The 17,839-nt window shown below is 47.1% G+C and overlaps 1 protein-coding gene across 1 annotated transcript in view; it reads right to left on the bottom strand.

Moving 5' to 3' along the window:
- Positions 1–5,082: 5,082 nt before the first annotated feature.
- The window catches only part of LOC112078743 (endonuclease domain-containing 1 protein-like), a gene marked incomplete at its 3' end in the record, with an annotated part of 13,838 nt that continues 1,081 nt past the window's right edge, over positions 5,083–17,839 (bottom strand). The window contains exons 3-5 of the mRNA XM_024144881.2: positions 8,174–8,242; positions 5,278–5,306; positions 5,083–5,145 (exon numbers count right to left, since the gene is read on the bottom strand). Of these exons, the coding sequence (XP_024000649.2) occupies positions 5,083–5,145; positions 5,278–5,306; positions 8,174–8,242 (161 nt within the window). The remainder of the gene's footprint in view (positions 5,146–5,277; positions 5,307–8,173; positions 8,243–17,839) is intronic.

The raw sequence follows: 17,839 nt of genomic DNA, 5'->3' as shown, positions 1-17,839 counted from the left end.
TAAAGAATCTACCTGTAGAGTCCCAGGGATAAGTATGAAGGAGACCCTACTGGGTTGTAGGAGGTCCAGGGTAAAGTAGAGAGACCCTAACGGTTTAGGAGGTCCGGAGTAGTAGAGAGACCACTACTGGTTTAGGACGGTCCAGGTAAGAGAGAGCCACTACTGGGGTGTGTGAGTGGGTCCCAGGGTAAGTAGAGAGGATTTTTTTTCCTACTGGGTGTAGGAGGTCCCAGGTGTATAGTGAGAGATCCACTGGGTTTTAGGAGGTTCTCCGGGTAAAGGGATTGAGGCTGGGTGAGGGTCCCAGGAAAGTGGAGATCCTACTGGGGTTGTAGGGGTCCCAGGGTAAGTAGAGAGACCCTAAGGGTTAGGCTCAGGTAGGTAGAGCACTGTTGGTCCAGGGTAATAGATGAGATATGTGTAGGATCCAGTATGAAGAGCTTGGGTTGTAGGAGGTCCCAGGCGTAAGTAGAGATGATCCTACTGGTTTGTATGAGTCCCAGGGGTAAGTAGAGAGACATCCTACTGGGTTGTAGGAGCGTCCCAGGGTAAGTAGAGAGATCCCACTGGTTGTAGAGTATCAGGATTAAGCAGAGAGATCCTACTGAGTGTAGGAGGTCCCAGGTAAGTAGAGAGATCCTACTGGGTTGTAGGAGGTCCAGGGTAAGAGAGATGATCCTCGGTTGTGGAGGTCCAATGGGTAAGTAGCTGAGAGACCCTACTGGGTTGTAGGAGGTCCCAGGGAGTTAGAGAGATTCCTACTGGGTTTAGTGACCCCAGGAGTTAGGAGATCCTACTTGGGTTTATAGGAGGTCTCCAGGGGTAAGATAGAGAGACCCTACTGTGTTGTAGGAGGTCCCAGTGCTAAAGAGAGAGAGACCTACGGTTTAGGAGGTCCAGGGTAACGCTAGAGAGATCCCACTGGTTGTAGGAGGTCGCAGGGTAAGTAGATAGATCCTACTGGTTGGTAGGAGGTCCAGGGTTAAGTAGAGAGACTCCTACTGGGTTGTAGGTCAGTTCCCAGGGTAAGTTAGAGAGACCCGTACTGGGTTGTAGAGTCCCAGGTAAGTAGAGACGATCCCTGTAGTACGAAAGTGGGTTTGGTTTAGGATTCCAGGTGATAGTTAGAGAGATCCTACTGGTGTAAGAGTCCAGGGTAAGTAGGAGAGACCTCTTACTGGGTTGTAGGAGGTCCAGGGTAGTAGAGAGACGTCTACTGGGTTGTAGGAGGGGTCTCAGGTGTAGTAGAGAGATCCTACTGAGTGTAGGAGGGCCAGGGGTAAGTAGAGAGACCTTACTGGGTTGTAGAGTCCAGGGTAATAGAGAGACCTTCTGGGTGTAGGACGGTTGCAGGGTAAGTGAGAGACCCTTACTGGGTTGTAGGAGGTCTCTAGGAAGTAGAGAATCTACTGGGTTGTAGGAGGTGCCAGGGAAGTAGAGAGACCTCTGGGGTTTAGTAGCCCAGAGTAACGTAGAGAGATCCCTACTGGGTTTGTAGGAGGGTCTCCAGGGTAAGTAGAGAGATGCCTGCTGGGTTGTAGGAGGTCCGGGAGGTTCCACGGGTTAAGGTAGTAAGTCGATGAGATCTACTGGGTTTGTAGGAGGTCCCATGATAGTAGAGAGGATCCTATCTGGGTTGTAGGAGGTTCCAGGGGTACATAGATAACCTACTGGGTTTGTAGAGGTCCCAGGGTAAAGAGAGAGATCTACTGGGTTGGGAGGTCCCAGGTATAGTAAGAAGATCCACTGGTTTGTAGGAGGTTCCAGGCGTAAAGTAGAGGACACTACTGGGTTGTTAGGTAGGCCCAGGGTAAGTCGAGAGATCCCTACTGGGTGTGTAGGAGGTGCCCAGGTGTAAGCTAGAAGATCCTACTGGTTGTAGGAGGTCCCAGGTATAGTAGAGAGGACCCTACTTGGGTTGTAGGAGTCCCATGTCCGTAACTAGAAGAGTACACTACTGGGTTGAGGTTGAGGTCTTCATGGGGTAAGTAGAGAGATCTACTGCGGTTGTAGAGGTCCCAAGGTAAGTAAGAGAGTCCTACTGGGTGTAGGAGGTCCCAGGGTAAGTAGAGTAGACTATCCTACTGGGTTGTAAGGTCCCAGGTATGAGACAAGGACTAGAGGTCTCAAGTAAGTAGAGATTCCTACTGGGTTGTAGGAGGTCCCAGGGTCAGTAGAGAGACCTACTGGGTTGTCAGGAGTGCCAGGGTAAGTAGAGATGACTTCCTACTGGGTTTTGTAGTAGGTCTCAGGAATAGGAGAGACATCCTACTGGGTTGTAGGAGGTCCGGGTAAGTAAGAGAGATCTCGCCTATGGGTTGTAGGAGCGTCAGGATAGAGAGAAGATCCCTACTGGGTGTAGGAGTCTCCAGGGTAAGTAGAGAGATCCCTATAGTCTGGGTGTTAGGAGGTCCAAGGGTAAGCGTAATGAGAATCCTACTGGTTGTAGGAGGTCAAGGGTAGTAGAGAGACGCTACTGGGTTGATCAGTAGATCCAGGATAAGTTAGAGAGCAATCCTACTGAGGTTAAGGAGGTCCCAGGGTAGTAGAGAGACCCCTACGGGTTGTAGGAGGTCCCGGTGTGAAGCTAGAGGAGACCCTACAGGTTATTAGGAGGGTCCGGGAAGTTAGAGTAGACCCTACTGTTTTGTAGGAGGTCCCAGGGTAAGTAGAGAGACCCCCTTACTGGTTGTAGGAGTCCCAGGAAGTAGAGAGATCCTACTGGGATTGTAGGAGGGTCAGGCGTAAGGTAGAGAGATCCTACTGGGTGTTAGAAGGTCCCGGTAAAGTAGAGAGACCCTCTGGGTTGTAGTATGTCCAGGTAAGTAAAGATTAACCCTACTGGGTTTGTAGGATGGTATCAGGGCTAAGTAGAGAGATCCCCTACTGGGTTGTAGGAGTGCCATTGGTAAGTAGAGAGATCTACTGGGTTAGTAGGATACTGGTCCAGGGTAAGTAGAGAGACCCTACTAGGCGGTTGTAGGAAGGTTACCGGGTAACAGTAGAGAGACCCGACTGGGTTTAGGAGGTTCTCAGACGGTAACGTAGAGAGATTCCCTATTAACTGGGTTGTAGGAGGCGTCCCAGACGGTAAGTTAGAGAGCACCCTACGGGGTTGTAGGAGGTCCAAGGGTAAGTAGAGAGACCCCCTACTAGGTTGTAGTAGGTCTCAGGGTAAGTAGAGAGACCCTACTGGGTTGTAGATGGCCAGGCGTAAGTAGAGAGATCCTACTGGGTTTTGTAGGAGGTCGCAGGGTAAGTAGAGAGCATCCCTACTGGGGTTGTAGGAGGTCCCAGGTAAGTAGAGAGATCCTACACGGGTTGTTAGGAGGGAGGTCACAAGGGTAAAAGTAGAGAGACCCTACTGGGTGTAAGGAGGTCCACGCGAAGTAGAGAGATCCGGCTGGGTTTGTAGTAGATCCCAGGATAAGTAGAAGAGATCCTACTGTGTTGTAGGATGGTCCCAGGGTAAGTAGAGAGATCTCCTTACTGGGTTTGTATGAACCGTGCCAGGATAAGCAGAGAGATCCTACTGGGTATGTAGAGGGTTCCCAGGGTAAGTAGAGAGATCCTATGCTGAGGTTGTAGGAGGTCCCACGGAAGTAGAAAGAGATCCCTACTGGGTTTAGAGAGGTCCAAGGTAAAGTAGAGAGGACCCTACGGGTTGTAGGATGGTCCCCAGGGTAAGTTAGAAGATCCGACTGGTTGTAGGAGGTCTCAGGTTAAGTAGTAGAGATCCTACTGGGTGTGTAGAAGGTCCCAGGGTAAGTAGAGAGACCCTACTGGTTGTAGGAGGTCCCAGGGTGTAGAAGAGACCCTACTGGGTTGTAGGAGGTCTCAGGGTAGAGTAGAGAGGACCCTACTGGGTTGAGGAGGTCCAGGGTAATTAGAGAGATCCTACTGGGTTGTAGGAAGGTCGCAGGGTAAGTAGAGAAATTCCACTACTGGGTTGTAGGACGTTCCCCAGGCGTAAGTAGAGAATCCTACTGGGTTTTAGGAGTACCAAGGGTAAGTTAGAGAAGACCCTACTGGGTCTGTAGGAGGTCCCAGGTAAGGAGAGAGATCCTACTGGGTTGTAGTAGTCCCAGGAATAAGTAAGAGAGAATCCTACTGGGTTGTTAGGAGGTCCCAGGGTAAGCAGAGAAGAATCCTACTGGGTCGTAGTAGGTCCCAGATAAGCAGAGAGATCCTTACATGGGTGGAGGAGGTCCCAGGGTAAGTAGGAGAGATCCTACTGGGTTGTAAGAGGTTCCAGGGTAAGTAGAGAGAATCCTACTGGGTGTAGGAGGGCTTCCAATGGTAAGTTAAGAGACCTACTGGGTTGTAGGAAGGTCCAGGGTAAGGTAGAGAGATCCCATACTGGGGTGAGTAGGTCCCAGGATAAGTAGAGGATCGCTACTGGCGTTGTAGGAGGTCCCAGGGTAAGTAGAGAGATTCCTACTGGTGTGTTAGGATGGTCCCAATAAGCAGAGAGATTCCTACTGCGGTTGTAGGAGTCCCAGGGTAAGTAGAGAGATCCTACGGGGTTGTAGTACGGTCCCAGGATAAGTTAGAAGAGATACCTACCTGGGTTGTAGGAGGTCCAGGGTAAGTTAGAGAGACCCTACTGGGTGTGGTTTTAGGAGGTCTCAGGTAAGTAGAGAGATTCCTATGGGTCTGTAGGAGGTCCCAGGGTAAGCACGAAGATCCGTACTGGGTTTGTAGAGGCTCCCAGGAAGTTAGAGAGATCCTACTGGTTGTAGGAGGAGTCCCAGGGTAAGTAGAGAGATCCTACTGGGTTGTAGGAGAGTCCCAGGGTAAGTAGAGAGATCCTACTGGGTTGTAGGAGGTCCCAGGGTAAGTAGAGAGACCCTACTTGGTTGTAGGAGGTCCCAGGGTAAGTAGAGAGACCCTACTTGGTTGTAGGAGTAACAGGAGTAACATCTTCTTCCAGCTCTGCTACTTGCTTACTGTGGGAGGCTTGGATCCAGGTGTCTTTCCCTCAGCACTTTACCATCATTGGGGTGGTGACAACGGTCTGATGTGGTGCTGTCCACCTGGGTTCAAAGGTTCTTTACCTCTGTCCTGCCTTCTGACCATTACCCAATCTCCAGGCTGGAGATGGTGATGGGGACGGTCATCTGGGRGAGTTTGGGCAGCAGAGACCTGTGAGTGAACAGCTGGAATACAGTTAGTCAGAGCTCTGCAATACTTCATTATAGCTTCATCCAACAGATGCAGATCAGGGACTGCTGCTGGTGGTGATGTAGGGGTCCTCATGGGATGGACCATCAGTACCTCACGTGGACTGAGGCCAGTTTATCTATCTGAGGTGGAACGCATTGAATACAAGGCTATGGGTAGCACATCCACCCAGTTAAATCCTGGTTGGGTACATATCTATGGGTAGAGCATCCACCCATGTTAGTTCTGGTTGAGCACATATCTATGGGTAGAGCATCCACCCAGGTTAGTCCTGGTTGAGTATATATCTATGGGTAGAGCATCCACCCATGTTAGTCCTGGTTGAGCACATATCTATGGGTAGAGCATCCACCCATGTTAGTCCTGGTTGAGTACATATCTATGGGTAGAGAATCCACCCAGTTAAGTCCTGATTGAGCACATATTTTTGCCAGTTAATTTTTCAGAACGTCATTGTAGAGTTCTACAGGTCCAGAACTATCTGATAAACGGTACATGCAAATTCCTCTGAATTGTCATCATGTCACACAGTTCTTTCGTTATCTTTGAGGTGAAGTGTGTCCCCCTATCACTATCTAGACTTTGTGGTACATCGTTGTTAGGAATTTTGTTAATAAATAGTTAAAACAAATTCTAGCTTTAGATAAAATTATAACTAATTGAACTCTGCATGCCTGGTGAAAAGAGATTTGTGTTGTGGGTTATAAAGTAAGCAGAAAGGGTCATTAAACTATGGTTGAACTGACCCAACTTAGCCCTGAGATGTTTAGATAAGGCTGTGGGTNTTAAACTATGGTTGAACTGACCCAACTTAGCCCTGAGGTGTTAGATAAGGCTGTGGGTAACTTTTTAGGTCTTCCATTATCTTGAGTTGTCTGCTAAAGTGGTAATCAATTATAGTGAGCCTTCAGGATAAATKATTATATGGTGTGTCATATGAGTGCCCTGTGAAGTTGGAATGAACTTTTGAACCTGTTTTCTATTTGTCAGGACAATGAGACTCATTCTGTAATCTATGACGTCATATATTGTATAAAAGTCTGTGTTTATGATCAAATGGCAGCGTCCTCCGAGAATAAACACTATTATCTCATTTTAACATGACTGTATCCTGTCTATTTTATGTCAATAAGTATCTTACAAATTCTTATAAATAGACAGATTGAATTTAATGAATGAGTATATTAGAGGAATTATTTAATTCATTGTAGAGTTCTACAGGTCCAGAACTATCTGATAAACGGTACATGCAAATTCCTCTGAATTGTCATCATGTCATACAGTTCTTTCGTTATCTTTGAGGTGAAGTGTGTCCCCCTATCACTATCTAGACTTTGTGGTACATCGTGGAACAATGTCTTGTAACAGGCAACTTCCCTCATTTGATGTGGGGAAGGCTTCAATCCATTTTGAGAAACTGTCAACCATTACCAACATATAGTTTTTTATTTAACAGGCCGGCATGTGAACAAAACCATTTAGCATGTTTAAAAAAGATCCCCAGGAGACCGGTAGACTTGACAAAGAGGTCGGAAGTTGCTTTCCTGCTTTGTGTTCTCGACAAATTAGACCTTACACACAGATTTGGACACGTCTCACACCAAAACAAAATAATACTGCCGGTTAATTAAATAGAAATGAACAAATCAGAATAACAAATACATTTAGAATGACAAGCCTTGATAACTCACTAAGGAAATACATGTATAAATGAGGGAATTCAAGGAATAGTGAAATAGACTGGAGACGGGTTTCCCTCACGTCACTCATGCATTTCCTTTGTGAGTTTCTCCTCCTTCCTTTGTGGTTTCTTCACAGTTCAGGGGCTCTGTCTCCCCACCTGTCCCATTTCTTCACAGTTCAGGGGCTCTGTCTCCCACCTGTCCCATTTCTTCACAGTTCAGGGGCTCTGTCTCTCCACCTGTCCCATTTCTTCACAGTTCAGGGGCTCTGTCTTAACACCTGTCCAATTTCTTCACAGTTCAGCAGCTCTGTCTCTCCACATGTCCCATTTCTTCACAGTTCAGGGGCTCTGTCTCCTCACCTGTCCCATTTCTTCACAGTTCAGGGGCTCTGTCTCCTATGTCTCCTTACCTGTCCCATTTCTTCCCAGTTCAGGGGCTCTGTCTCCTCAACTGTCCCATTCTTCACAATTCAGGGGCTCTGTCTCCCAACCTGTCCATTTCTTCACAGTTCAGGGGCTCTGTCTTCTCCACCTGTCCCATTTCTTCCCAGTTCAGGGGCTCTGTCTCCTCATATGTCCCATTTCTTCACAGTCAGGGGCTCTGTCTCCTCATCTGTCCATTTCTTCACAGTTCAGGGCTCTGTCTCCTTACCTGTCCCATTTCTTCACAGTTCAGGGGCTCTGTCTCATCTGTCCCATTTCTTCACAGTTCAGGGGCTCTGTCTCCTCACCTGTCCCATTTCTTCACAGTTCAGGGGCTCTGTCTCCTGACCTGTCCCATTTCTTCACAGTTCAGGGGCTCTGTCTCCTCACCTGTCTCATTTCTTCACAGTTCAGGGGCTCTGTTCCCTCACCTGTCCCATTTCTTCACAGTCAGGGGCTCTGTCTCCCTACCTGTCCCATTTCTTCACAGTTCAGGGGCTCTGTCTCGTCACCTCTCCCATTTCTTCACAGTTCAGGGGCTCTGTCTCCACACATGTCCCATTTCTCTCACAGTTCAGGGGCTCTGTCTCTCCACCTGTCCCATGTCTTCACAGTTCAGGGGCTCTGTTCTCCCACCTGTCCCATGTCTTCACAGTTCAGGGGCTCTGTCTCCTCACCGTCCCATTTCTTCACAGTTCAGGGGCTCTGTCTCCTGACCTGTCCCATTTATTCACAGTTCAGGGGCTCTGCTCTTCTTCTTTGTCCCATTTCTACACAGTTCAGGGGCTCTGTCTTATCACTGTCCCATTTCTTCACAGTTCAGGGGCTCTGTCTCTTCTCTTGTCCCATTTCTACCACAGTTCAGGGGCTCTGTCTCCTTACCTTTCCCATTTCTTCACAGTTCAGGGGCTCTGTCTTCTCACAATCAGAATTAGAACTAGTGATCAGGTACTACGGGAACAGAGAAAAACAAAGGTCAAAATAAAATGCAAATCTGGTGAGATTTGGTATCAACACTTCATAATTACCGGCGTTTACATATTAAATTCACATTTCACTGATCTTTCTAGTGTGGGTGATCAGATCTCACCAGAAAGCAGGGCAGAGGGGCAGAGGTCATTCAGCACCATCAAGGCTCTTGTTTCTTCGATCTTTTCTTTCCCTGTACTTCCGACTCATTGATTTTATTTCATGTCAAACATTCTCTGTACCAGGTTTGCATTGGGTTTTTCAGGACAGGAGAACTCATGTGTGTTCAACCAAAATTCTGACAATAGACATTTCAGTAAATGTAATGTGATCCCTTTAAGGTAAATCCTTTTTAACGGTGAAGGACCTACTAAACGCAGATAGAAAACCCCCTCCCAATAAATCAGACACGATAATAACACCACTAACACATATTTATAACAGGTGTGTTGTGCTGGTTTGTGTGGTAAAACGTCCAGGCCTTCCTGAATAGGAGCTGGGAACCTCTATACTTAATGGAGCTGTACTGCTCTCCCAAGGCACCTGCTGCAGGAGGCATTTCAAAGAGAGAGATACAGAATCATTGTTTAAACTCATCAGGAAAACTTAGGGGACGTTCCATCAGTCCTGGAAGAGAAAGTCAACATGTAGTTGTTATTTTTTAATTTTATTCACCTTTATTTAACCAGGTAGGCTATGTTGAGAACAAGTTCTCACTTTTACCAACTGCGACTGGCCAAGATAAGCATAGCAGCTGTGAACAGGACAACACAGAGTTACACCATGGAGTAAACAATATAACAAGTCAATAACATGGTAGAAAAAAAGAGAATCTTATACAATGTGTGCAAAGGCATGAGGAGGTAGGCATAAATCGAATACATTAACAATTTAAGCGAATTAACACTGGAGTGATAAATCATCATATGATCATGGTGCAAGTAGAGATACTGGCTGGGCAAAAAGAGCAGAAAGTGAAATGAATATAAAAGCAGTTGGGTGAAGAGGTAAATTGGTGGTGGAGTTTACAGTGGACTATGGTACAGAGCTTGCAGCGATCGGTTTAGCTGCTCAGATAGCAGAGTGTTTAAAGATTGTATGAGGGAGATAAAAGTCTCCAACTTCAGAGATTTTTTGCATTTTTTCGTTCAGTCGCAGGCAGCAGAGAACTGGAACGGAAAGGCGTTCAAAGACGGTTTTAGCTTTAGGGCATGATCAGTGAGATCTGCTGGAGGCGTGCTGCGGGTGGGTGTAGCCATCGGACCATGAACTGAGATAGCAGGCAACTTTACCTAGTCATCAGCCTTGGTACGATGCCTGGAGCCCAGTGGGTCTGGACAGAACAGTGTGTTAGCTTTTACTAGCTACTATGTCCTGAGTCTCATGTTCACTCCTGACATTCTCCATCTGATCAGTCCTGAACATTTCTCCATCTGATTCATCCTGAACATTCTCCACTGAACATCCTGACATTCATCTGATACTGAAGAGTTCTCCATCTGATTCAGTCTGAACATTCTCCATCTGATCAGTACTGAACATTCTCCATTCTGATTCATCCTGAACATCTCCCAATTCTGATTCAGTCCCTGAAACATTCTCCATCTGATCAGTCCTGAACATTTCTCCATCTGATTTCGTCCTGAAACATTCTCCATCTGATATCGCATTCACTGTTCATCCTGAACATTCTCCATCTGATTCAGTCCTGACATCTCCATCTGATCAGTCCTGAACATTCTCTCTGATTCAGATCCTGAACATTCTCCATCTGATTCACGCTTCCCTCCTGAACAGTCCTGAACATCTCCATCTGATTCCAGTTCCTGAAACATTGCTCCATCTGATTCAGTCCTGAACATTCTCCATCTGATTCAGCTCCTGGGACATTCCATCTGATCGTCCTGAACAGTCTCCATCTGATTCAGTCCTGAACATATCTCCATCTGACTTCGTCCTGAACATTCTCCACTGATTCAGTCCTGAACATTCTCCATTTCGCAGTCTGAATTCTCATCATTCAGTCCTGAATCCATGTCAGTCTCAAATACTGATCAGTCCTGACGATTCTCCATCTGATATCAGTCCTGAACATTCTCCAATTGATTCAGTCCTGAACATTCTCCATCTGATTCAAGTCCTGAACATTCTTCCATCGGATTCAGTCCTGAACATGTCTCCATCCGGAGTTCAGTCCTGAACACTTCTCCAATCTGATTACTCAGTCCTGAACAAGTTTAACGCTCCATCGGATCAGTCCTGAACATTCTCCGATCTGATTCAGCCCTGGAAACATTCTCCATCTGATTCAGTCCTGAACATTCTCCATTCTGATTCAGTCCTGAACATTATCCATCTGATTCATTGAACTTCCAATCTGATAGGCTGAACTTCTACCCATCTGATTCAGTCCTGACACATTCCCATCCGTTCAGTACTGAACATTGCCCATCGGATTCCAGTCTGCCAATTCCCGATTGGCTCAAACACCATGACTTCAGTCCTGAACATTCCTCCATCTGATTCTCCTGAACATTCTCCATCGGATTCAGGTCTGAACATTCCTCATCGGATTCAGTCCTGAAGCATTCTCCCATCGGATTCATCCTGAACATTCTCCAATCTGATTCCAGTCACCGAACATCTCCACTGATTCAGTCCCGAACATTCTCCATCTGATTCCAGTCCTTGGAAACATTTCCATCTGATCAGATCGCTGAACATTCTCCATCTGATTGCAGTCCTGAACATTCTCATCTGATTCAGTCCTGAACATTTCTCCATCTGATTCAGTGGCTGAACAGTTCTCCATCTGATTCAGTCCTGAACATTCTCCATCGGATTCAGTCCTGAAATTCTCCATCTGATCAGTCCTGAACATCTCTCCATCGGATTCAGGTCCTGAACATTCTCCATCGGATTCATCCTGAACAATCTCCACTTGAATCCAGTCCTGACATTCTCCATCGGATTCAGTCCTGTGAAATTCTCCATCTGATTCAGTCCTCGAACATGCTCTTGCATACTCCATCTGATTCAGTCCGGTGCAGACCCTCCCAGCCTGGATTAGTCCTCCAGTTCTCATCTATTCGCTCCGAACATCGTTAATCATATAAGATCTCCATTTCCATCGGTATAAAATCCTCTAGTCTCCATCGAATTCCATGATCGTCCGATGATCCTCCATCTGATTCAGTCCTGAAACATTTCTCCATCGGATTTCAGTCCTGAACAATGTCTCAACACTGATTTCAGTCCCTGAACATTCTCCATCCTGATTCATCCTGAACCATTCCCTTCTGATTCAGTCCTGGAACATTCTTCCATTCTGATTCAGTCCTGAAAACATTTCTCCATCTGATTCAGTCCTGAACATTCTCCATCTGATTCAGTCCTAACATTTCTCCATCTGATTTCAGTCCTGAACTTCTCCATCTAAATTCAGTCCTGAACATTCTCCATCTGATTCAGTCCTGAACATGCTTCCATCTGATTCAAGTCTGAACATTCTTCCATCTGATTCAGTCCTGAACATTCTCCATCTGATTCAGTCCTAAACAGTTCTCCATCTGATTTCAGTCCTAAACATTACTCCATCTGATTCAGTCCTAAACATTTCTCCATCTGATTCCAGTCCTAAACATTTCTCCATCTGATGCAGTCCTGAACATCTCCATCTGATTCAGTCCTGAACTTCTCCATTCTGAATTCAGTCCCTAAACATTCTCCATCTGATTCAGTTCCTGAAACCATTCTCCATCTATTCAGTCCTGAACATTCTCCATCTGATTCAGTTCCTGAACATTCTCCATCTGATTCAGTCACTGAACATTCTCATCTGATTCAGTCCTAAACATTCTCTCATCTGATTCAGTCCTGAACATTCTCCATCTGATTCAGTCCTGAAATTCTTCATCTGATTCAGTTCCTGAACATTCTCCATCGTGATTCAGTCCTGAACATTCTCCATCTTGATTTCATCCTGAACATTTCTCCATCTGATCCAGGTCCTAATAATGGTATATTCACACTACGCTGCCTATATGTACCACCCTCCCTTTCTCATTGGAGATCAGCTGCATTTTTTGGCAGGAAAGTCTTTTGATAAACCAGGCGATAATTATAACATGTCTCACAGGACATCCTGTTCTACTCTCTCTCTCTGTTTCCTCCCTGTCTCATTTCCTGTTCTACTCTCTCTCGTTCCTCCCTGTCTCATCCTGTTTCTTACTCTCCTCTGTCCCTCCCTGTCTTCATCCTGTTCTACTCTCTCTCTGTTCCTCCCTGTCCTTCATCTGTTCTACTCTCTGTTCCTCCCTGCTCTCATCCTGTTCGACTCTCTCTGTCCTCCCTTGTCTCATCTTTTTCTACTCTCTCATCTATTCCTCCCTTGTCTCGTCCTGGTCTACTTTCTTCTCTCCTGATCCTCCCTGTCTCATCCTGTTCTACTCTCTCTCTCTGTTCCTCCCTGTCTTCATTTCCTGTTCTACTCTCTCTCTGTCCTCCCTGTTCTCATCCTGTTCTACTCTCTGTTCCCTTACCCTGTCTCATCTGTTCACTCTTCTTTCTCTGTTCCTCCCGTCTCATCCTAGTTTCTACTCTCTCTCTGGTCCTCCCTGTCTCAGTCCATGTTCTACTCTCTCTTCTGTTTCCTCCCGGGTTTTCATTCCTGTTCTACTCTCTCTCTGTTCCGTTCCCTGGTCTCATCCGTGTTCTACTCTCTCTCGCGTTCCTCCCTGTCTCTCCTTTTCTACTCTCTCTGTTCCTCCCTTCTCATCCAGGGTTCTATCTCTCTTCTGTTCCTCCTGTTCTCATCCTGTTCTACTCTCTGTTCCTCCCTGTCTTATCCTGTTTCTACCTCTCGCTGATCCTCCCTGTCTCATTCCCTTGTTCTACTCTCTCTCTCTGGTCCTCCCTGTCTCATCCGTGTTCTACCTCTCTCTCTTGTTCCTCCTGTCTCATCCTGTTCTACTCTCTGTCCTTCCCTGTCTCATTCACTGTTTTCTACTCTCTCTCTTGTTTCCTCCCCCTGTCTCATCCTTGTGTTTCTACTCTCTCTCTCTGTTTCCTTCCCTGTCTCTCCGTTCTCTCTCTCTCTGTTCCTCCCTGTCTCATTCCTGCTTCTCTCTCTGTTGCCTCCCTGTCTCATCCTGTTCTACTCTCTCTCTGTTCCTCCCTGTTTCATCCTGTTCTACCTCTCTCTCTGTTTCCTCCCTGTCCTCATCCATTTCTACTCTCTCTCTCTGTTCCTCCCTGTCTCATCCTGTTTCTACTCTCTCTGTTTCCTCCCTGTCTTCATCCTGTTCTTCTCTCTCTAGTTCCTCCTGTTCTCATCCTGTTCTACTTCTCTCTTGGTCCTCCCTGTCTCATCCTGTTTCTACTCTCTCTCGTTCGATCCCTGTCATCCTGTTCTCCCTGTCTCATTATGTTCTACTCTCTCTGTTCCTCCCTTGTGTCATCCTGTCTATTTCTCTCTCTCTGTTCCTCCCTGTCTCACCGGTTCTTACTCTCTCTTCTGTTCCTCCCTGTCTCATCCTGTTCTACTCTTCTCGCTCTGGTGGCCTCCCTGTCTTCTCCTGTTCTACTCTCTATGTTCCTCCCGTCTCATCCTGTTTCTACTCTTCTCTGCTCCTCCCTGTCTCATCACTGTTTCTACTCTCTCTTCTCTGTTCCTCCCTGTCTTCATCCTTGTTCTACTCTCTCTCTCTTTCCTCCCTGTCTCATTCCGTTCTACTTCTCTCCTCTCTGTTCTCCCTGCTCTCATCCTGTTCTACTCTCTGCTGTTCCTCCCTGTCTCATCCTGTTCTTCTCTCGTCTGTTCCTTCCCTGTCTCATCCTGCTCTTCTCTCTCTGTTCCTTCTCTGTCTCATTCCTGTTCTACTCTCTCTCTCGGTTCCTCCCTGTCTCATCCTGTTCTTACTCTCTCTCTCTGTTCCTCCCTGTCTCATTCCTGTTCTACTCTCTACTGTTCCTCGCCTTGTCTCATCCTGGTTCTACTCTCTCTGTTCCTCCCTGTCTTCGATTCCTGTTCTACTCTCTTCTCTCTGTTCCTCCCTGTCTTCATCCTGTTCTTACTCTCTCTCTCTGTTCACTGCCCTGTCTCATCTGTCTACTCTCTCTCTGTTCCTCCCTGTCATTCATTCCTGTCTCTACTCTCTCTCTCTGTTCCTCCCTGTCTCATCCTGTTCTACCCGCTCTGTTCCTCCATTCTCATCCTGTATCTACTCTCTTCTTCTCTGTTCCTCCCTGTCTTCATCCTGTTGTCTACAATCTCTGTTCCCCCCCTGGGTTCATCCTGTTTTTCTATTCTCTGCTGTACCTCCCGTCTCATCCTGTTCTACTCTCTCTGCTGTTCCTCCCTGTCTCATCCTGTTCTACTCTTCTCTCTCTGTTCCTCCCTGGGTCTCATCCTGTTTCCTACTCCTCTCTTGTTTCCTCCCTGTCTCATCCTGTTCTACTCTCTCTCTCTGTTCCTCCCTTCTCATCCTGTTCTACTCTCTCTGTTCCTCCTGTCTCATCCTGTATCTACTCTCTCTCTTGTCCTCCTGTTCTTCATCCTTTCTACTCTCTCTCTTCCTCCCGGTCTCATCCTGTTCTACTCTCTTTCCTCCCTGTCTCACCTGTTTCTACTCTCTCTGTTCCTCCCTGTTCATCCTAGTCTGGCTCTCTCTTGTACCTCCCTGTTCTCTCCTGTTCTACTTCTCTCTCTATGTCCTCCCTGTCTCATCTGCTTCTATACTCTCCTTTGTTACCTCCCTCTTCATCCTGTTCTACTTCTTCTCTGTGCCTCCCTGTTCATCCTGTTCTAACTCCTCTCTGTTCCTCCCTGTCTCATCCTGTTCTACCTCTCTCTCTGTTCCTCCCTGTCTCATTTCCTGTTCTACTCTCTTTTCCCTCCCTGTCATCATCCTGTTTCTACTCTCTCTCTGTTCCTCCCTGTGTCATCCTGTTCTACTCTCTCTCTGTTCCTCCCTGTCTCATCCTGTTCTACTCTCTCTCCTGTTCCTCCCTGTCCTCATCTGTCTACTCTCTCTGTTCCTCCCTGTCTCATTCCTGTTTCTACTCTCTCTGTTCCTCCCTGTGGCTCATCCTTTCTACCTCTCTGTTCCTCCCTGTCTCATCCTGTCTACTCCGATCTCTCTAGTTCCTCCCCTGTCTTCATCTGTTCTACTCTCTCTCTCTGTTCCTCCCTGTCTCATCCTGTTCTTACTCTCTTCTCTGATTCCTCCCTGTCTCATTTCCTGTTTCTACCTCTCTGTTCCTCCCTGTCTCATCCGTTTTCTACTCTCTCCTTTCCTCCCGTCTCATCCATGTCTCTACTCTGCTCATCTGTTCCTCCCTTCATCCGTTCTACTCTCTCTGTTCCGTCTCATCCTTCTCTCTTTCCTCCCTGTCTCATCCTGTTCTACTCTCTCTGTTCCTCCCTGTTTCATTCCTGTTTCTACTCTCCTCTCTGTTCCTCCCTTCTCATCCTGTTCTATCTCTCTCTGTTCCTCTCCTGTCTCATCCTGGTTTACTCTCTCTGTTCCTCCCTGTCTCATCCTTGTGTCTACTCTCTCTCTGTTCCCCCTGTCTCATCCTGTTCTACTCATCTCTGTTCCTCCGCTGTCTCATCCTGTTCTACTCTCTCGTTCCCTGTTCACTGTTCCTCCCTTGTCTCAATCCTGTTCTAACTCTCTTTTCCCCCGTGTTCTCATCCTTTCTATCTCTCTCTCTGTCCTCCCTGTCTCATCCTGTTTCTACTCTCTCTCTGTTCCCCCGTGTCTCATCCTGTTCTACTCTCTCTCGTTTCCTCCCTGTTCTCATCCTTTCTACTCTCTCTGTTCCTCCGCCTCGCTATCTCATTCCTCTGTTCTCCCTGTCTACTCTCTCTCTTTTCCTCCCTTCTCATCCTGTTCTACTCTCTCTCTCTGTTTCCTCCCTGTCTATCCTGTGTTCTAGCTCTCTCTGTTCCTCTCCATCTTCTCTACTTTCTCCCTGTCTACTGTTCTCTCTCTCTGTTTCCTCCCTGTCTCATTCCATGTTCACTCTTCGCTTCTGTTCCTCTCCCTGTCTCATCCCTGTTATCTCTCTTCTCTGTTCCTCCCTGTCATTCCTTCTCTTCTCTCTCTCTTGTTCCCTCCTGTCTCATCCTGTTCTACCTCTCTCTGTTTCCTCCCTGTCTCATCCTGTTCTACTCTCTTACTGTTTCCTCCCTGTTCATCCTGTTCTACTCTCTCTCTCTGTTCCTCCCCTGTCTCATCCTGTTCTACTCTCTCTCTCTGGTTCCTCCCTGCCTCCTTCACTCTCTCTACCCTGTCTCTCTTCTACTCTCTCTCCTGTTCCTCCCTGTCTCATCTCTGTTCTACTCCTCCTCTTCTCCTGTTCCTCCCTGTCTAGGCCTCTTCTCTGTCCTGCTCATCTTCTCATCTCTGTCCTCCCTTCTCATCCTGTTCTCTCTCTCTGTTTCCTCCCCTGTCTCTTCCTGTATCTACTCTCTCTCTTTCTCCCTGTTCTCATCCTGTTCTACTCTCTCTCTGTTCCTCCCTGTCTCATCCTGTTCTATCTCTCTTCTGTTCCTCCCTGTCTCATTCCTGTTCTACCTCTCTCTCTGATTCCTCCGCTTGTCTCATTCCTGTTTCTACTCTCTACCTGGTTTCCTCCCTGTCTCCATCCTGTTCTATCTCTCTCTGTCTCTGTTCACCTTCCTCCCTGTTCATTATTTCTACTTCTCTCTGTTCCTCCCTGTGGTCATCCTGTTCTATTCCCTCTCTGTTCCTCCCGTTCTCATTCCATGTTATCTACTCTCTGTTCCTCCCTGTCTCATCCTGTTCTACTCTCTCCTCTTACCTCCCTGTTCTCATCCTGTTCTCTCTCTTCTTTCCTCCCCTGTTCTCATCCTGTTTTCTACTCTCTCTCGTCTCCTCCCTGTCTCATCTGTGTCTTACCTCTCTCTTGTTCTCTCCCTTTTCATCCTGTTCTACTCTCTCTCTCTTCCTCCCTGTTCATCCTGTTTCATACTCTCTCTCTCTGTTCCTCCCTGTCTCATCCTGTTCTACTCTGTCTGTTCCTCCCTGCTTCATCCTGTTTACTCTCTCTGCTGTTCCTCCCTGTCCATCCTGTTCTATCTCCTCTCTTTCCTCTCTGTCTTCATCCTGTTCTACTCTCTCTCTCTGTTCCTCCCTGTCTCAATCCTGCTATTCCCTTTCATAACGTCTCTCTCTCTGTTCCTCCCTGTCTCATCCTGTTGCTACTCCTTCTCTGTTCCTCCCTGTCTCATCCTGTTTCTATCCTCTCTGTTCCTCCCTGTCTCTCATCCTGTTCTACTCTCTCTTTTCCTCCCTGCTCATCCTGTTCTACTCTCTCTCTGTTCCTCCCTGTCTCATCCTGTTCTACTCTCTTCTCTGTTCCTCCCTGTCTCATCCTGTGCTATCTCTCTCTGTTCTCCCTGTCCATCCTGTTTCTATCATCATCTCTGTTCTCCCTGTCTCATCCTGTTCTACTCCTCGTTCCTCCCTGTCTCATCCGTTGACTACTCTCTCTTTCCTCCCTGTCTCGATGCCTGTTTCTACGCGCTCTCTCTGTACCTCCCTGTTTTAT

Source organism: Salvelinus sp. IW2-2015, unplaced genomic scaffold (genome assembly GCF_002910315.2).
Source record: "Salvelinus sp. IW2-2015 unplaced genomic scaffold, ASM291031v2 Un_scaffold6174, whole genome shotgun sequence".
NCBI lineage: Eukaryota > Metazoa > Chordata > Actinopteri > Salmoniformes > Salmonidae > Salvelinus > Salvelinus sp. IW2-2015.
The sequence above is the reverse complement of the archived record's forward strand: the minus strand, read 5'-3'. Positions and strand labels throughout refer to the sequence as shown.